This window comes from Oncorhynchus kisutch, linkage group LG17 (assembly GCF_002021735.2).
Source record: "Oncorhynchus kisutch isolate 150728-3 linkage group LG17, Okis_V2, whole genome shotgun sequence".
NCBI classification, from domain to species: domain Eukaryota; kingdom Metazoa; phylum Chordata; class Actinopteri; order Salmoniformes; family Salmonidae; genus Oncorhynchus; species Oncorhynchus kisutch.
This window is the reverse complement of record NC_034190.2, coordinates 68,798,062-68,814,195: the sequence shown is the minus strand read 5'-3', so window position 1 is coordinate 68,814,195 and position 16,134 is coordinate 68,798,062. Positions and strand designations below refer to the sequence as shown.

General features: G+C 40.5%; 1 protein-coding gene across 1 annotated transcript; it reads right to left on the bottom strand.

Moving 5' to 3' along the window:
• On the bottom strand, positions 1-9,393 carry LOC109907724 (transcriptional repressor scratch 2-like). The gene is made up of 2 exons (XM_020505883.2): positions 8,804-9,393; positions 1-5,145 (listed from the first exon to the last, which is right to left on the bottom strand). The coding sequence occupies exons 1-2, from the start codon at positions 8,943-8,945 to the stop codon at positions 4,328-4,330; spliced, it is 960 nt and encodes a 319-aa protein (XP_020361472.1). The 5' UTR covers positions 8,946-9,393; the 3' UTR covers positions 1-4,327.
• Positions 9,394-16,134: the final 6,741 nt, after the last annotated feature.

Here is a 16,134-nt window from a genome sequence, read left to right as displayed (position 1 = left end):
CTATTGTTTTTATTATCTTTATCACCATTATTGTTATCATCATTATTAATTGTAGCAGAATAAAATCAACCAAAACACCCCTCAGAAATCATGGCTTAAATTTCTTCACACTTTGCTGAAAATAGTAAAGACAAAAAAAAGAGAGTTTGAAATAAAGTGGTAAAACTGAATCATTGTTTTGAGGAACATATGGAAGGTTTCAAGCGACCCATCATATGTTGAAGGCTTTTGTTATGGAAATCATACTTTTTGGCACTTTTCATCATTGCGCAGCCAAGCCGGGCACATCAATAACATTTTAATAAATATTAAAGAATAAGAACATGGACAAATCTCCCAGTCAGAGTGCACAGAGCAGTGGAGTGTTGTTAGTAACATATGACAGATAGCTTTTAATTAGGACTTTTCCTGATTCACATTCCAACTCACACTGTAGTTGGTACCTGTATTTGTCTTCTTTACAGAAGACAACATAAGCAAAGAGAGCAAACAAGTAAATGTCCACATGCATTGTCATATTATTGCTGTGATATACAGTATATACAAATATATTTACAAAATCGTCAAAGAGGAACAATGTTTTCCCTTCTCAAACTAAGAACAACCGTTTCAGAACAAATTTTCACTTACTTTTCTGCATTTAGTGTTTCTATTCATTTTGGGACAACATGACTGCATTTACACAGGCAGCCCAATTCTGATATTTCTTCCACTAATTGGTCTTTTGACCAATCACAACAGATATTTTCACATCAGCTCTTTTTCAGAGCTATTGAAAAAAAGATCAGAATTGGGCTGCCTGTTTAAACTCAGCCTATAAATTTGATTTTGCAATCAAATCCATATCTGTATTGGACATACAGTACAGTTTGGTTGTCATGTTGCTCAGAACAAACATGGATCCCTCCATCAAATAGGAGGACAAGCTACAAAATAATTTTGGGAAACACCCAGTTCCTTCTGAACACAAAATACCTGTAGGCTACACAAATATTCCACAAGTTGTTTTGAAGACAGGGATTTTTTTCACAATGAGTCCAGTATGTTCACCAAGCCTATCATGAACATAGACTACATATTTAGAATGAAAGAGGTTAATATAGAGGCTGGAGTCATTGTATGGGGGAGTGGTAGTGGTAAAACAGAAGAGAAGGATGGAACGAAAGCAGGCAGAATCAATTTATTCCCTACAGGTTTGTAAAGGAGAACTCACCATTACTGTGATTGTGTCATCCATTTAGAATATGCAAATAGCTGACAGTGCATTTGTCTGCTGGTGCTCGACCTTCCCCTTGGAGGTCGCTCACCAACTCAATTACTCTCCCAATCTGCAGTCTGTCTGCAAACACCTGTTATCCTCCCACACGCCACAGCCTCTACCAATCCCAGTCGAACCATCTCACACACCACTAAACCACACATCTCATCAAAACCAGTTAGAGAGGGAGAGGATGGTATATTATTATTTTACAACAATAACATAATGTGTCATGAAGAGATTTACATGAATAAAGGATTTTGTATAAAGCCTTCTCTTGTCAATTGATGGAAGAACATCAATTTTATTGACACATTAATTATAATGACATATTTTTCATAGATATCATTATCTTGCCGATAGACACCCCATAATTTCAAACCTCTAATCCTAAAAAACACATTGATTCAACATAGAGCAATCTGCCAAACAGATTCATTTTGGAAGCAACTGTGACTGTAAAACAAAATCCCTGTCATGACAGATGTCCTAAATGGAAAGCAGTCTGTATCACACTGACTAACACCGGTTGTTTCCAGCCTTCCAACCAAGTGGCAATTTTTTGTTATGGGAAGTGTTGTTTTAAATTTCTTGTGCAATTTCTGTTTCCTATATATTGTGGGAGGTTTTGGAAAACATTCCCATTTTCCTTTAACTTCAAAGGTCTTTTCAGTGCATATTCCCCTTTCACTGTTAAACCAGGCTACATAAACCTTTCCAAAGCTCTCTTAGTGTACATTATAAGGAAAACACTGTCTTACAGATAAATCTGCCAATCTCTTGATTCCCAAATTTTCCCTTTTACAGGGCTTTAATGGCTTGCAGCAAAGCTCTGGCAGGGTAATCGGGAGAGCAATTGCTGTCGACACTGTTTTATAATTACTGCATTGCTATTATTATAGCCTGGCTAATCCACCTGGGAAAAAAGCCTTCCCATTGCCATTATCTCCTCTGGCATGATGATTGGGGCCCCTCAGTCCTCCTTCCAACTAACTCAACCTGTCAGGATTCTGGAATACAGATATGTGAGTTGTGGAAGACAAGCCAGCTGGTAGAATAGAATGTGTATCTGTTTGAAAATAACTGATTCCCCCTATCTTTTTCAGAGGGTTGAATAAGGAAGTGTTTGATGTTCTATGTGGAAAATGTTCGATTTCATTGGTTTTCTAATAAAGCATAATAGTAAGGTTTGCTATCTTTGGACAGCATTGCATGACATGATCATCAACCCTTCAAGGGTCAATCTTCAGCTAATATGTGAAGGAAGGCAGTTGGGTGGACTCTACCTTTGGGAAACAACAAGGATTTATTAAAATTTCTTCTTCATCTGTTTCATTTTATTGCCCTAAATCGACTGCAAACAGGACAGTTTTGATTATTATTATACATGTCAATTGCTGTACCAGTGAAGTTATTATTGCTGTGAAACAAATATAATCTGCATTCATCATTTGTTTGAAGTTATGGCTGATACTAGTCATTGTTCCTCTTTAAAAAACTAAGTCCCATGGACTCTCTACAGTTTCATGCATATACACATTTTCTTTGAAGATCAGCAGCATCTTACAAGGTCAATGGAAAGTCATATTTCAACACGTGAATAGACAAGTACTGTAATGGCATAAATTAATAAATTAATAGATGAATACATTTAGAAACATATGAATAACAAATACATTAATAAATTGACAAATAAATACTTACATAAATAGATCAATAAATACACAATTTACAAGGTAGTAGGATGCTATACATCTAATGGTAGAAAGAGCTTTCAGCAACATATATAAAATAAAATAAAACATTCCTTTGTAACTGAGGGTGCATGTCACGAGCTCATATATTTTCCTTTTTGAGGTAATACCAGTAAAAGAAGAGGGAGAGCACCTCAGAGAGTGTAATGAACATTGCTTATTACGACTGAGGGAAACACCACAGAGTGGCAAAGTTCATGCAAGCCACCGTGGTGGAGGAAGAACAGGGATGGTTTCCATTGCTATAGACAGGTTACTGCACAATGCACATGGCACCTATAACAACCGATCGGTACATTTGGTTTGTCTCCCAGTGTTGTTATTGTTAAACTGTAGTTACCAGTATGATGAAGAGAGTGTACTTTGTGTGCCGCCGGTATCTTGTGATTCCACAACCTGTTCAACAGGTCTCCATAAAAACCCATAACAACTTCTCTCATGGAACTGACAATGACCCTGGTTCATGATCCTATTGTACTCAGCTGATGTAGTTTGCCTTTAGGTTTGTTCAATGAGTTTTGCTGGAAGTTTTCTGAATACCCACAGTTACAAAGATGCTTTGCTTTCAAAAATCAAGGAGGAATTGGCACCAAAATGTATAACAAATTCAGTCGGACAATAGAAAAATAACACCCATTGAATTAAAAACATATGTGTGACAAAAAGGGTACTTTTTAAACTTTAAAATGATTTCCCTTTTATGCAAATACTGTCATAGTACTCATTTTCATAAAAAGTGAATGTTGGCAGTTGCAAAAGAATTAAATTCTTAGCAAATAAAAAGCAGCATAAAAATACAAGAGGTCGTTTTTGTCTCTAAAAAACAAAAGAAAACTGTTACAGTCCTTTTTTATGTTTTTTTCTTCTTCTTCATTTTCCCTGTACTATTTTCTATAAAATATCAGGAATCTAAATAGTATTACTATTGATATCAATATCATTATAGTCATTGATAAAAAAATCACATGCCAGGCCTCATATATAATTGTGTGAGTGTGTGTGCATATGCGTGTGTGTGTTTGTGTGTGAGCTAAAAACGAGAGTATTTATTTGGAGAATTGTTGTTTTGATTGTAAGTATCTGTGGATGATTAGCTAATGTGCGGGGTGGGGTGGGGGGGGTGGGGGGGATCCAGCATCTTTTGAAATTGTCTTTGCCATAATCATAACAGTTTTCTTCACGTAATCTCAGTGAAAATATTGCTTTCTAAAAAAAGGAAGAAAAAGGCATGGAGGGCAGAGTGAAGGGGGTTATTGGTTGTAGAACCTACAATATAGGATTCCAAATTCTGCTTCCGTCCTTCTGGTTCCGGCAACTAGTTCTCAGAGCAGGACTCGTCATCATCTTCGTCCCCGGAACCCTTGAAGCAGGCTGATTCATAGTGCTTGTTCAGGTAGGACTTTAGGGCGAAGGTCTTATTGCAGCGCTTGCATCGGTAGTGCTTGAAGGCAGAGTGGGTTTGCATGTGGGCGCGGAGGTTTGAGCGGTCAGCAAAGGCTTTGCCGCAGTGGGCGCAGGCGAACGGTTTCTCCCCGGTGTGCGAGCGCATGTGGCCCTGCAGGAGCCAGGGCCGGCTGAAAGCCTTGTTGCACACGTCACACTTGTGCTTTAGGTTGTGGGTGAGGATGTGCATGGCCAGTGCTGGCATGGACACATACACTTTGTCGCAGGTGGGACACTGGCGCGCCATCTTGCTATCCAGGCTACGGTGTGTCTGTTTGTGCCTGCTGAGATTGGACGAGGTGGCATACGTCTTGCCGCACTCGTTGCAAGTGTGACGGGCTGTCCCGGTGGCCCCTGCCTCCCTCTCCTCTGTGGCATCAGCATTGGAAGCACCAGAACGACCTCCCTTACGGCCATCACCGTCTCCCTTCCGCCGTGAGCGCCCATCGGAGATGAAGAAGGCATCCATGGTGTAGCCCTCGGTCAGGGCCTCCGCCTCGCCGCTGTAGAATCCGCTGGCCGTCATGCCGGACTGGGGGCTGTCAGGGTGCTCCAGGTCAGGGTCACAGTACTCCTCACCCCTGCTGCTCACCTGGGTGTACAGAGGGTCAGAGACGGGCAATGCCATCTTGAGCTCCATCTTCGTCTCCCCCTGATATACAGATGGTGTGATGTAATCCTGGATGTAGCCTGGAGAAAACACACAATAATAGTTACATTAAGGCAAAAAACACACACACACACACACAGACAGTGATAGTGACAGTTAGTCTACAGTAGGCTGAGTGTTGTGGTGGTGGATAAGTGCATTGTGACGTGATTATATGATTATCATGGATGGTTGCCTCTTGTAAATTATTAAACAATAGAATACACACATAGAAAACAAATTGCTCCCCAAATCACACAGCATTTACCACAGGACAGCGATGCTGCAGAACACTATCCACAGCATTCACCTTTATTACACAGTTACAGCACAGACGAGTGGTGGCTGCTAAACGCAGATAACTACTCATTAAAGACTCCTATGAAAGAAGGCCCCTCTTATTACTTGAAGTGGTCTCATTGATTAGTCACCGTTTCTTTCTCCCAGTGACTTGCTCACTCCAAGGTACTGTTTGTCAATCATCTGTGACTGAAGGTCTATATCTTTGTTTTGTTTGCCCAATTAAGCCTGAACATGCTGGGCCCAACAGGCAGAACACACTGTCTATGGTCTGGGGTGACTGTCCAGGGGACTACAGTATTTGGGGATGATAAATCATCAGGAGAAGCCATTAAAACTGAAAAACACTTTTTTTTTATTCTCGAAAGCACTTGAATTGTTTTTGGAGTTCTTTATTCTTTCTAGTAGCTTGGATACCACCCTAAATATTAATTTCTCTCAAAAGAGTAGCACTTCCAGGATATTTCCAATTTGTCTCACTGGATTATTGACTGATGTTATATTACAGACAGGTCATTTTAATGTCTAGGCAATCTTTAATGTTGTGAGGCAGCAAAGTGGAGCTAAAAGGTTTCCTGGCATGCAGCTGTAAAGAGCTAAACAATACCGAATATTTACCAACATTAGCCCAGTACATCTACACATGTTCCACTTTAACAGCTTACTAACATATAGGACAAACATATGATTCAAATTCTAATATGTGTTGTGAATCCTGAAGAAGAAGAAAAGGCAGATTCCTATGCACTGTGTGCAGCAAGTGGTGGAAATTAACTATTGACTGGTTTTTAATGAAATTCGAAGTTTCTTGCTGATCAATAGGCCTTCATCTGTAGAATAGTACAGCTGTTGGAACACACTGCGTGTGGGGAAATAAGACAGAAATAATGCAGGGCAAGGAGTAAAGTGACTGGAGAAGACTATACAACGATAGGCTACTGAACATGGTTCAGTGATGGAAAGGTTAAGCTGAAACGTGATATACAGGATTACCAGCAGAACAAAGTGGCTATAGTGTTAAGCTCGCTGAAGTGCCTTTAGGAATCAGGTCATTAGAAAATCAATTTTTAAGTGCTCTCTTAGAATGCTGTCTCCATTCCCAAGGGTTCCCACTCAGAGACCATTCCTTGTCAAAGACATTACCATAATACTATAGGACTGGGAGACTGGGATCTTATTGGAAGGCAGGGTGTTATTTGGTCAAAAGCACCACCCCTTTGTTGACTAGCCTATATAGCTAACAACTCATGATATATCTTCCTCTCCTGATATAACTTCTAAAGGTAATGGTAATTCTTACTTCATAGGCTATTTCAAGTCTAATAGCACCCCCTTGTTGCTTTTTCTTTGAACGTTGAAAATACAGTACCGTAAAGAGAGCACAGGAAAATAGCCAAACATACTGTATACAGCAACAGATTGTTATTGAAACATATGGACATCTTGATTTTTACTCCCCTGATTAATTACACATGTGTAATAGGTTTTAATTACTTAAGGTCAGACAGAGTTCATTATTTGTGGCTGAACTAATGCTGTATTAACCTTTGCTGTATAGCGACTCATTCCTCTAATGCAAAGCGAGCATGTTATTAATGGACTCCCTCTCCCACCCTCCTTCTTTGTTGTTCGACAGACACTTCAAGTCAAATGTCTCCACAATGGGGAAAGCGCTGACGCCAGGCATTTCAACAATGTTGGGATTTCTTTGGGATTTCATTGAAAAGACAAGAAGGGTTATTTTGTCTGCATACAATGGTAATCGTTGGTACTAATGCAGTAATCCATAATATATATTAATTTTTTTCCCATCAAAAGGCATATTTCTTTCTCAACAGAAGTGGAGTAGTGTTTACCAATGACAGAACAGCAGAGACTGAGACTAACAGCTTTACTAACGATTGAAATTTCAACCACATGATTTATTCAAAGAAGTAATTTTTTGTTGTTGCAATGAATCTGGTTCCATAACTTTATCGTAACCGTTTGCATTTGTATTTATAAAATGTAAATAAAAAGAAGTTCATTTACACTCATACTCTATCATAAAAAATATATATATTTAGTGAACCTGATCATTCACTGCAGCCAAAATTTGTTAAGAACAACTGCACTGTTCAAACATGTACTTTTGTTCTCAGTTGCTGCTGCTCCTAATCTAAAATCACTGGATAATAGTATTATGTGATGTGGTTGAATAACAAGTGAGCATTTTATGTTCACAGGTTGATCTGAACTGTAAAACTATCTGCTTATTGCCAAGACAAAATAACAAAGAGAGACAGACAGACATCTGGCATCCTAAATATGGCCACAAAATGGGAGCGAGCTTAAACCTGCCTGACTGAAAGTGAAGGACGTCTCTCTCTAGCTCTGACTGAACTGGGGCTTAGCATGCTGCCTAGTCCTACTGTTGCCCACTGTGCCGCTATGGGCCCTGTCCTCTATGTTTACTGTATACCCCTAGTCACGTGGCCTCACGTCAATGCTGTCCGAAGCATTTTTTACTCCTTTTTCTCCTTCTTTCTCTCCTTCTCGCTCCCCCTCTACTCCAGCTAACCCCCCTCGCCCGGCAGTACTGTACATTGCGTTGATATCTCTTGTGACGGCAATAGGCCTGCATGGATGAAACTCCACCCCTGCTAGTTTTCAAACGCCCGGAAGGAGGAGAAAGATGCATCGGAGGGATGGGGGTGGGGAGACTGTGCATGCATGCTCCGGTTGGGTGGGAAGGGAGGTGGGCAGAGGGGGGCGAGGACTGTGATGGAAACTCAAGGACAATAACAGCTAAGGACAAATGTATCATCCAGCACTTATCTTTCATTTTCATATATTTCTCAGATCGCACAAAGACTGGAGAGTGACAGCCTGCATGTTTCAGGCACACTGTAATTTGTGCACGCAATACAAATTCAGAGATACACATCTACAGGCGAGAAGCACGTTTTGCTCCACCATTTGCATAAGCTGATCCTCTGCTGTGACCTGAATTGTGTCTTCCTCTCATCAGAGTCAAAAGACAAAAGTCTGGGAGCACGATGGGGGTGGGCTGGTGGTGCTGGAGAGAATTATTTGGGATACGGGAGCAAAATCTGATGGCTTTATGTAACATCTGTTATTAATTCCCAGACAGCATGCAGACAACAGGCATCTCAAGGGCTGAAGAACCACTTACAAATACAGAATCAAAAGATAATTCCAACTGTGTTTACTGTATAGATGTCATGGGGCATTCTTATTCTGGAATCAACAACTAAACCAAAGAGAGCAGTGGTGCTACAGTAGCACACCCTAGACAACGGCAGGCAGAACATGTGTGTGCTGTGTGCTGTGTGCTGTGTGCTGTGTTCTGTGTGCTGTGTGCTGTGTGCTGTGCTGTGCAGAGGCATGCAAACTCACCATTCTCACTGAGACGAACGCCCAAGCTGGTCACAGAGTCAGTGATGGAGCGTGTGAAAGGAGTGAACGAGTCGTCCAGGTGGTGATGGTGATTAGAGAAATCATCAAGCTTGATTTTCTTCACCAAAAACGAACGGGGCATGTTTCAAAGAATAAAAAACACACAGAACTGAGAATCACACATGAAGAGAAAAGATAATACCCCCAAAGAAATCAGCAAACAGGCAGAGCTGGAGCCGGCTGTCAGTAGAAGTAATCCTTGTGTTAAAGGAAAATGCAACCTCTAAAAGACATAAGAGAAGGAATGAAAATGGAAATCAGTGGAGAACAAGGCAGATGACAATGCTGTGTGTTTCTCTATGGCACCCCCAGCTTTCCAAAAAATACAATTAAAATATTTGGTTCAGCACTGGATAGCTCCTGTGATGCAGCAGGCTTAAAGGACCAGAGAGAAAGAGAAGAGAGAGAGAAAGAGAGACAGAGAGAGAGCGTGGAGGAGGGAGGAGAGAGTGAGAGTGAGAGCGAGAGAGAGAGAGAGAGAGAGAGACGGTCAGACTAGCTGAGATCAGCTCTCTCTCCAGCCTTTATATGGGGCACAGGCAGTGGAAGATCAGGTGGTGCTGCGAAATGGAGCTGCTTAGCTTTAATCCATCAAATGTCCCCGGGGACACACATCAAATTACCACTGAACCGTCTGTGCGTTCGTTCGCACACAGACAGAGGAGAAAGAACCCCCCCCCCCCCCCCCCCCCAAACACACACATACACACTGACCCCACTACTACCACTGCCCCTCTCCCCTCCCTCCCCCACTCTTTCACTCCCACTTATGCTCCATGCTCAAAGAAGGAGTACAAGAGGTGGATTGAGACAATGGAGACGTGGAGGAGAGCACATTTAGTGTCCTGTCGCCTATTGTTTTCAGATGAAGTGGCACAGTTTATGTTTTCCTTGTTACAGGAACTGCCTTGCTCCTCATCATCCTGTCCTCTCTGTTACCTCAGACTACCCCTCACTATTCAAAACTCTCCCTGGCTGGGACAAAAGCAGACATATCTTACTATACTAAACACACTGCACACACACATACAATTGTAGGATCTTAATTGGAGCCAGTTTGCTATAAGCATGAAAATAATTCTGAAGCAACAGGAAATGTGAATTATTATATGAATCAAGTCTGAAATTTCAAAGTGGAAATTACAAACCTGAGAAGCCTTTTTAAACCACAAATACACTACAAGGCCTCTTGCAACAGGATGATTCATATTAAGATCCTACATCTATTCTGTACAATTCCACAATTAAAATATTTTCTATGATTCTCTATGAGAAAATGATTGAATTGAAAATGGAATTTGAGTTTACTTCCTGAATTGGCAGAAATTAAATGGAATTGACCCCAACCCTGACACATACACACTGTAGAGTTTCATAACAGGGATTTCAGCACTGTTTATCTGCTTATCCATGGACGCAATAGGAGCGTTTTGGCAAACTCTCTAGCATCTCCCTGACGGTGTGGCACAGATGTGTCCTGCTATGCATGAAAATTAATTGCCTGTTAAATTAATTACATCTTTTTGATTAGAATTAAATGTAAAATTAGACTCACATTTGCTAATTAGTCAAGTAATTTCTAGATTGATTTGGGTTGATAACATTAAAGCATAGCAGGCAGCAAATGCTCCAATGTCTACATATTCTGTAATATTTGTTATTTAGAAATATTGAACAGATGTACATGTCAGAATTCTGCCAGAAGGTGTCAATGTATCTGACAAATACACATCGGAGACTGTAGGAATCTTACATAACAAGACTTGATTGCTCACTTGTAGGACACTGAGACGTTGTTTACTGTATGTCAGTCAGGCCTATGAACTCTCAACATTCTCAATAATCAATCAGGAAAACCATGGACAACAATGCTGTGGTATTGCTGGATTATACAGCAAAAAATGTGTCATGCTGCGGTGATACAGTAGCAAGGCTACGGATGAATTTCATGCTAAATTAACAGTCATAAATTGGAAGTGACAATTTTACAAGGGTGCTGCTGCGTGCTTCAAGAATTTGGACATGCTCTAAAAAACTTGTTACAGCCAAGTTCGGTTATCTAGTCTAGAAAGGATCAGAAATGGAGAAAGATGGAGAAAACACTGTGCATCATGCTATTAATGATTTCCTAAAGGTTTTTTAAAAGTGAACTGTTTTGTATACCCGTCCTCTAGTTTGACTCTGCAGTCTGAACTGAGCTCAACCTTGGGCAGAGGACCTCCTCATCCTTCTGCTTTGGAGCACAACCAGGTCACACCTCTCTGCTTCAGACATGGCACGCAGACATTAATATTTCAAAAATATAAAGATGACACTCAGAAGAAACATGCAGGCACAGATAGAAACTCAACTTGGTGGAGGAAGGAAACCATCATTGAGAAATAAGCATCCTCAGCACCTACAGTGTCACTCCCAGTGCTATTACCCTACATTTAAGTGGCTTTACAGTGTTAGATTTGTTTTATTCATATGGTTGTGGGGTCACTTTTTTTGTCTTAGCATTTGCGTAATTGACTAAATATTTTGACAAAATACACAGTATTCAACCCATAGTAATTCTACAATTTACTGTGTTCCATTTAATTATATGATTCAACAATTCACTATTCCACAGACTTGATGAATCCACATACTTGATTAATTAATTATCCTGATTTGAGACCAACAAGTGATAGTTACAGGTGACAAGTTACAGGTTGCCCCTCCCTCACCCCTCTCCCCTGCCCTGAGCTCCAGCCCCCTCAGACTCACTCTGACATCTGGTCACTGCCTTGGGACAGGTGTTGCCATGGTGACATCCCCTCTGGGCTAGCGGGAGTAGGATGGCTCTACCCTCCCTGGTAGTAGGGGCAGGGGCTTGGGCTGTATCCACCGTCTGGTCATTAACATACTGTACGGCCTCAGAGGGCTGTGGAAAGCTGGCCAGCTGAACGGAGGTAAATGTTTTGGGTTTCTTATTCTTTGAGGCAATTCCTCCGCTAGGGATGCTGTGCAAACTACAAAAGGAGGATGTAAGGCCGTTCCGCAGGTTCCAACACCTCTATTTCTACTGCCTCAATTTACAAACATGTTATGCAATTAAATCACTTAATTTACATTCAAGCTAATTCATCTTGGTAATTTCTGTAGAAATTTCTGTTGAAGGGAGAGAAAATATATCTCTTAATGTATCTGAAACAGCTATTCATTTGTAAAGGTAGTGGTGCCTAATGAGTCCAGGACACAGCCCATAGCGCCACTTATGATGCTACCATGAGTGTTTGGAGCAAGGTAGTGAGTCCATTAGGCACAGCCATTTATAATTCACCTCTATTTTCCTTACTGGGTTAGTAGTGCAACAAGCCATCATCCCCTCATACTGTTTTATTATATTGGCTCTGTCATGTACTGTATCACATTGTTTTATAATAAACATTCTATACTCTACAGTACAGTCACTACAGATGTAGGATCTTCATTTCAGACAGTTTGTTACAGCAGGAAAATAATCCTGCCAAATAGGAAATGTGAATTATTATGTGGATAATTCTAATTTATTGTAGGGGTTGCAACATTTTTCATTAGGGCAAATCAAGGCTGACATTTTAAAGTGGAATTTACAAACTTTAGAAGCCTTTTTAAACTTATAATACACTACAAGTTTGCATTTCCTGCAGTGCAGGTAACTTCTCAGCAACAAAAGATCCTACATCTGTATATGGGCACAAAAATAAGTGACTTAATAAATAGTTGATAAGTGACTCACCAGTGTATGGGACAAGTTGAATCAGAATTACAGTTTATCCAGCAATATCACACACAGAGAGAATGATGAATGATGTTGTCTCGGGTGGTGTGAAAATAAATAAATAAAACCAAACTACAACAAACAAATAAATAACTAATTGTTATATATAACGCTCTCCGATGCCATACAAACCCTTTCATCTGCTGTAAACAGAAACTGATCAGCCCTAGCACAGAGATGAAGGTTGAGGAGACAATATTTCTTACTTTATTGAGGACTCCCGGCTCAACATTAAAGGAGTGAATGTGCTTTAACAGCTTCCACTGCCACTGTATATCAAATGCAAGTTGGCAGATAGTTCACTATATCACTCATGCCCTATTTGGCTTGTGTCTGCCTGTTGTGTGTGTGTCTCGGTGCGTGTGCTCGATTTTGTTGTCCACAGGCAACTAACTGTACAATAAGTGGGGCAATTAAGTGAGAAAGGCAGAAAGAAGCTAATATGTTCGTATCTCTCTTTGACGGATTAGATAATTTATGCTAATAACATCTCCACCAGCTCCAGTCTGCCTAAAGATGATAGCAGACCCATCGTTCTCCCTCTGAAAAATCCTTTTCATACTGTTTCTCAACAAATTGCAAGAAGACAGCTGCATGGAAATGAATGAATATCTCTCAGACAGAGCACATACAGAATTGTCTGTTCCTCACCTATCAATATATAATGGTAACTCTTACTTACACTCACTCATACTGTGAGCCCCTTTTGTAGTTTGGAAAGGAAGGAGTACTTAATGGATGTATAAACATGAATAACAACACATACCCAGTGATATTTTGAAGATTAGAAACATTTTGGAAATAAATTATACAACAAACACAATTCTACATAGCCCAAGGTGTGATCAAACTTAGATGGAAAGCAATTGTTTTGCAGTGGAAAAAAATCTCCACCTCCATCCTATTGTCTCTGAGAAATTGCTCCTCATCAAATCAAATCAAATAATATAGCCTGATGCATGCTTACAACCTAGCTGCATGGTTACAACCTAGCTGCATTCTTACAACCTAGCTGCATGCTTACAACCTAGCTGCATGCTTACAAACTAGCTGCATGCTTACAACCTAGCTGCATGCTTACAACCTAGCTGCATGCTTACAACCTAGCTGCATGCTTACAAACTAGCTGCATGCTTACAACCTAGCTGCATGCTTACAACCTCTTTCTCCCTCTTCCTCTCTTTCTTCTGCTCTCTCTCTCTCCCTCCCCACTCTCGCTCTTTCTCTCTCCCTCCCTCCCCATTTCTCTCTCCCCCCCCTCCCCCTCTCACTCTCTCCCTCCCGCTCTACCCCCCCTCTCTCTCCCTCCTCCCCTCTCTATCCCCCCATCCCCCCTTCTCTCTCCCTCCCCCTCTCCTCCTGTCTCTCACCCCACACTCACAGTCTGTTCTTTTACCTCAACAGCCTCTATGAGAGAGAACACAACCCAGGAACATATGAGAATATTAAATATGATGAAAGACTGATGTTTCTTAATACCATTCAAGCTGAAGCTCAGTACACAGTTCTAGTGGGATAAATTCCATTATCGTATTGTGGATGAGGAGGGAATAACTGGCCGTGCAGAGCAGGGTTCTTCCATGATGGCAGATCAATAAATAACACTGGTGACAGTAGGACCAATAAAGAATATGCAATCTCCAACATATGGGAGGTAGCTTGCTGCCCACAACCACGCACAGTAAGGAACTCTGTTATTGTCATCCACTGAGACAAATGTGCTATTAACTTCCAAGGACAAGGTAACTTTATTGTCTTAAAGAGTACTGGGGAAAAATAATGGAAAGCGTGATGAAAAACTAATTTTCTTAATGTCATCTTTTCAAAGAGCTGTAATTGTGAATGGAGAGATGCTTGGATTGGACTTAATATAATAGATCTGATTGTTCGTCTCCATCCCAAATAAGTCATTATTATTCATAAACATTTCCTTAAAGGCAAACCTAATTAACCCAGAACTTTCCAAAGGAATGATGCAGAAGCACCCTGGTGCCATTAAAAATATCTGAAGATCTAAATTTGTATTCTGCTTCCCTTTCTATAGTGATGATTAAATATGAATTATAATAGTCATCATTGCACCTTGCTCTAAGTTATCTCTAAATGATTGTTCCAGTAATCTTACTCTAAATTAATTGGGTTAATTAATCATGAACAGTCCCTCCCCCACTTCCCCTCCTCCATCCCCAAAAAGGCATTGCAGGTTTTTTCATATTATGTTCCATGGAAACGGTCATACCACTGGATAATAGACTGTCGCTTTCAATTTGTACCCCAACCCCAAAATAGGAGCAACTGCATTAATGTGATGCTATCAGTCTGATTGAAATTAGACAACAAATGAGAATATTTGCATATAACCGGCATGGATGAAGTGGATTGGCCCAATAGACTAAACACAGACCCCTAAATGTTTATTGTGTCGTCCCCAAAAAGTGTTCATTCCAGTTGCTAATTTGTCTGTGTGAGCAACACCTGTTTGCTTTAGGAGATAAACAAAGACACGTGGCCCTTGTTGCCAAAAACTGAGCCCTTTCATGAATAAAATGAAGGAATCTGCAACCAAGCAAAAAAAATCATCAGGCAACATTGAAGCAGGCGTCTTTTTTCTCCTCTTATGTGTTTCCCTTCCCACCTGCTTGTCAGAAAGGTGAGGATCAATTTCCCAAGGATTAGGTGGCCTGTGGAAAATGATTGCTTTTTCTAATACTTAGCAAAAAACATTATATTTCCTGTGGTCTTTGTTACTCTCAACATTTTCTCAAATGAGCAAAACACAGACGAGCAGCATTAATGCCTTTGCGAACTTCACCTTGGGACCAGTCGTCATTTGCATATATATTGAGAGCATACGTTTTTGGTTTATAATAGTCAGGGGTGGAAGTTGGGGGCGGGTGGCAGGCATTCTGTTATGAGGCCCCCCACTGGGCACAGAAGTCATTTCAATGTCTAGTTTTGATTTACATTTGGTTGAGTTGTCAACTAACGTGAATTCAACGTGAACTTTTACATTTTTATGTCACCATGTCATTGGATTTAGGTTCAAATCTGTGTGAAAAAAAGACGAAATTCCCTTAAATTTATGATTTTTTAATTTATTTTTTATATCCAATCAGTTTTCCATGTTGATTCAACATCATCACATATAATTGTTTTGATGAAATAACACGGAAACAGTATTGATTCAACCAGTTTTTGCCTAGTGTGCTTATCCGCAAACAAAACTGTGAGATAGGCAGGCGATAATAACGGTGCTAGGAAATCCTGACACACTCTGGTGTTGCTCTTTTGCTGCACACTCTCTTCAATCTCAACAGATAGGCTAAGCAGAGCTCTGTATATAATGATGAGGTGCTTCCCAACAGGCACACACTGGTTGAATCAACGTTGTTTCCACGTCGTTTTCATTCAATTACGTTGAACCAACGTGGAATCGATGTTAAATTGTCGTCTGTGCCTAGTGGTTTGTGTCTCCGCCTTAACA

What these genes read in the sequence shown, in the direction of transcription:
- LOC109907724 (XM_020505883.2), bottom strand. Translation starts at nt 8,945, where the DNA reads ATGCCCCGTTCGTTTTTGGTGAAGAAAATCAAGCTTGATGATTTCTCT. An exon ending in CGTTCGTCTCAGTGAGAATG is followed by an intron (nt 5,146 to 8,803) that starts GTGAGTTTGCAT and finishes TGTTTTCTCCAG; the next exon opens with GCTACATCCAGGATTACATC.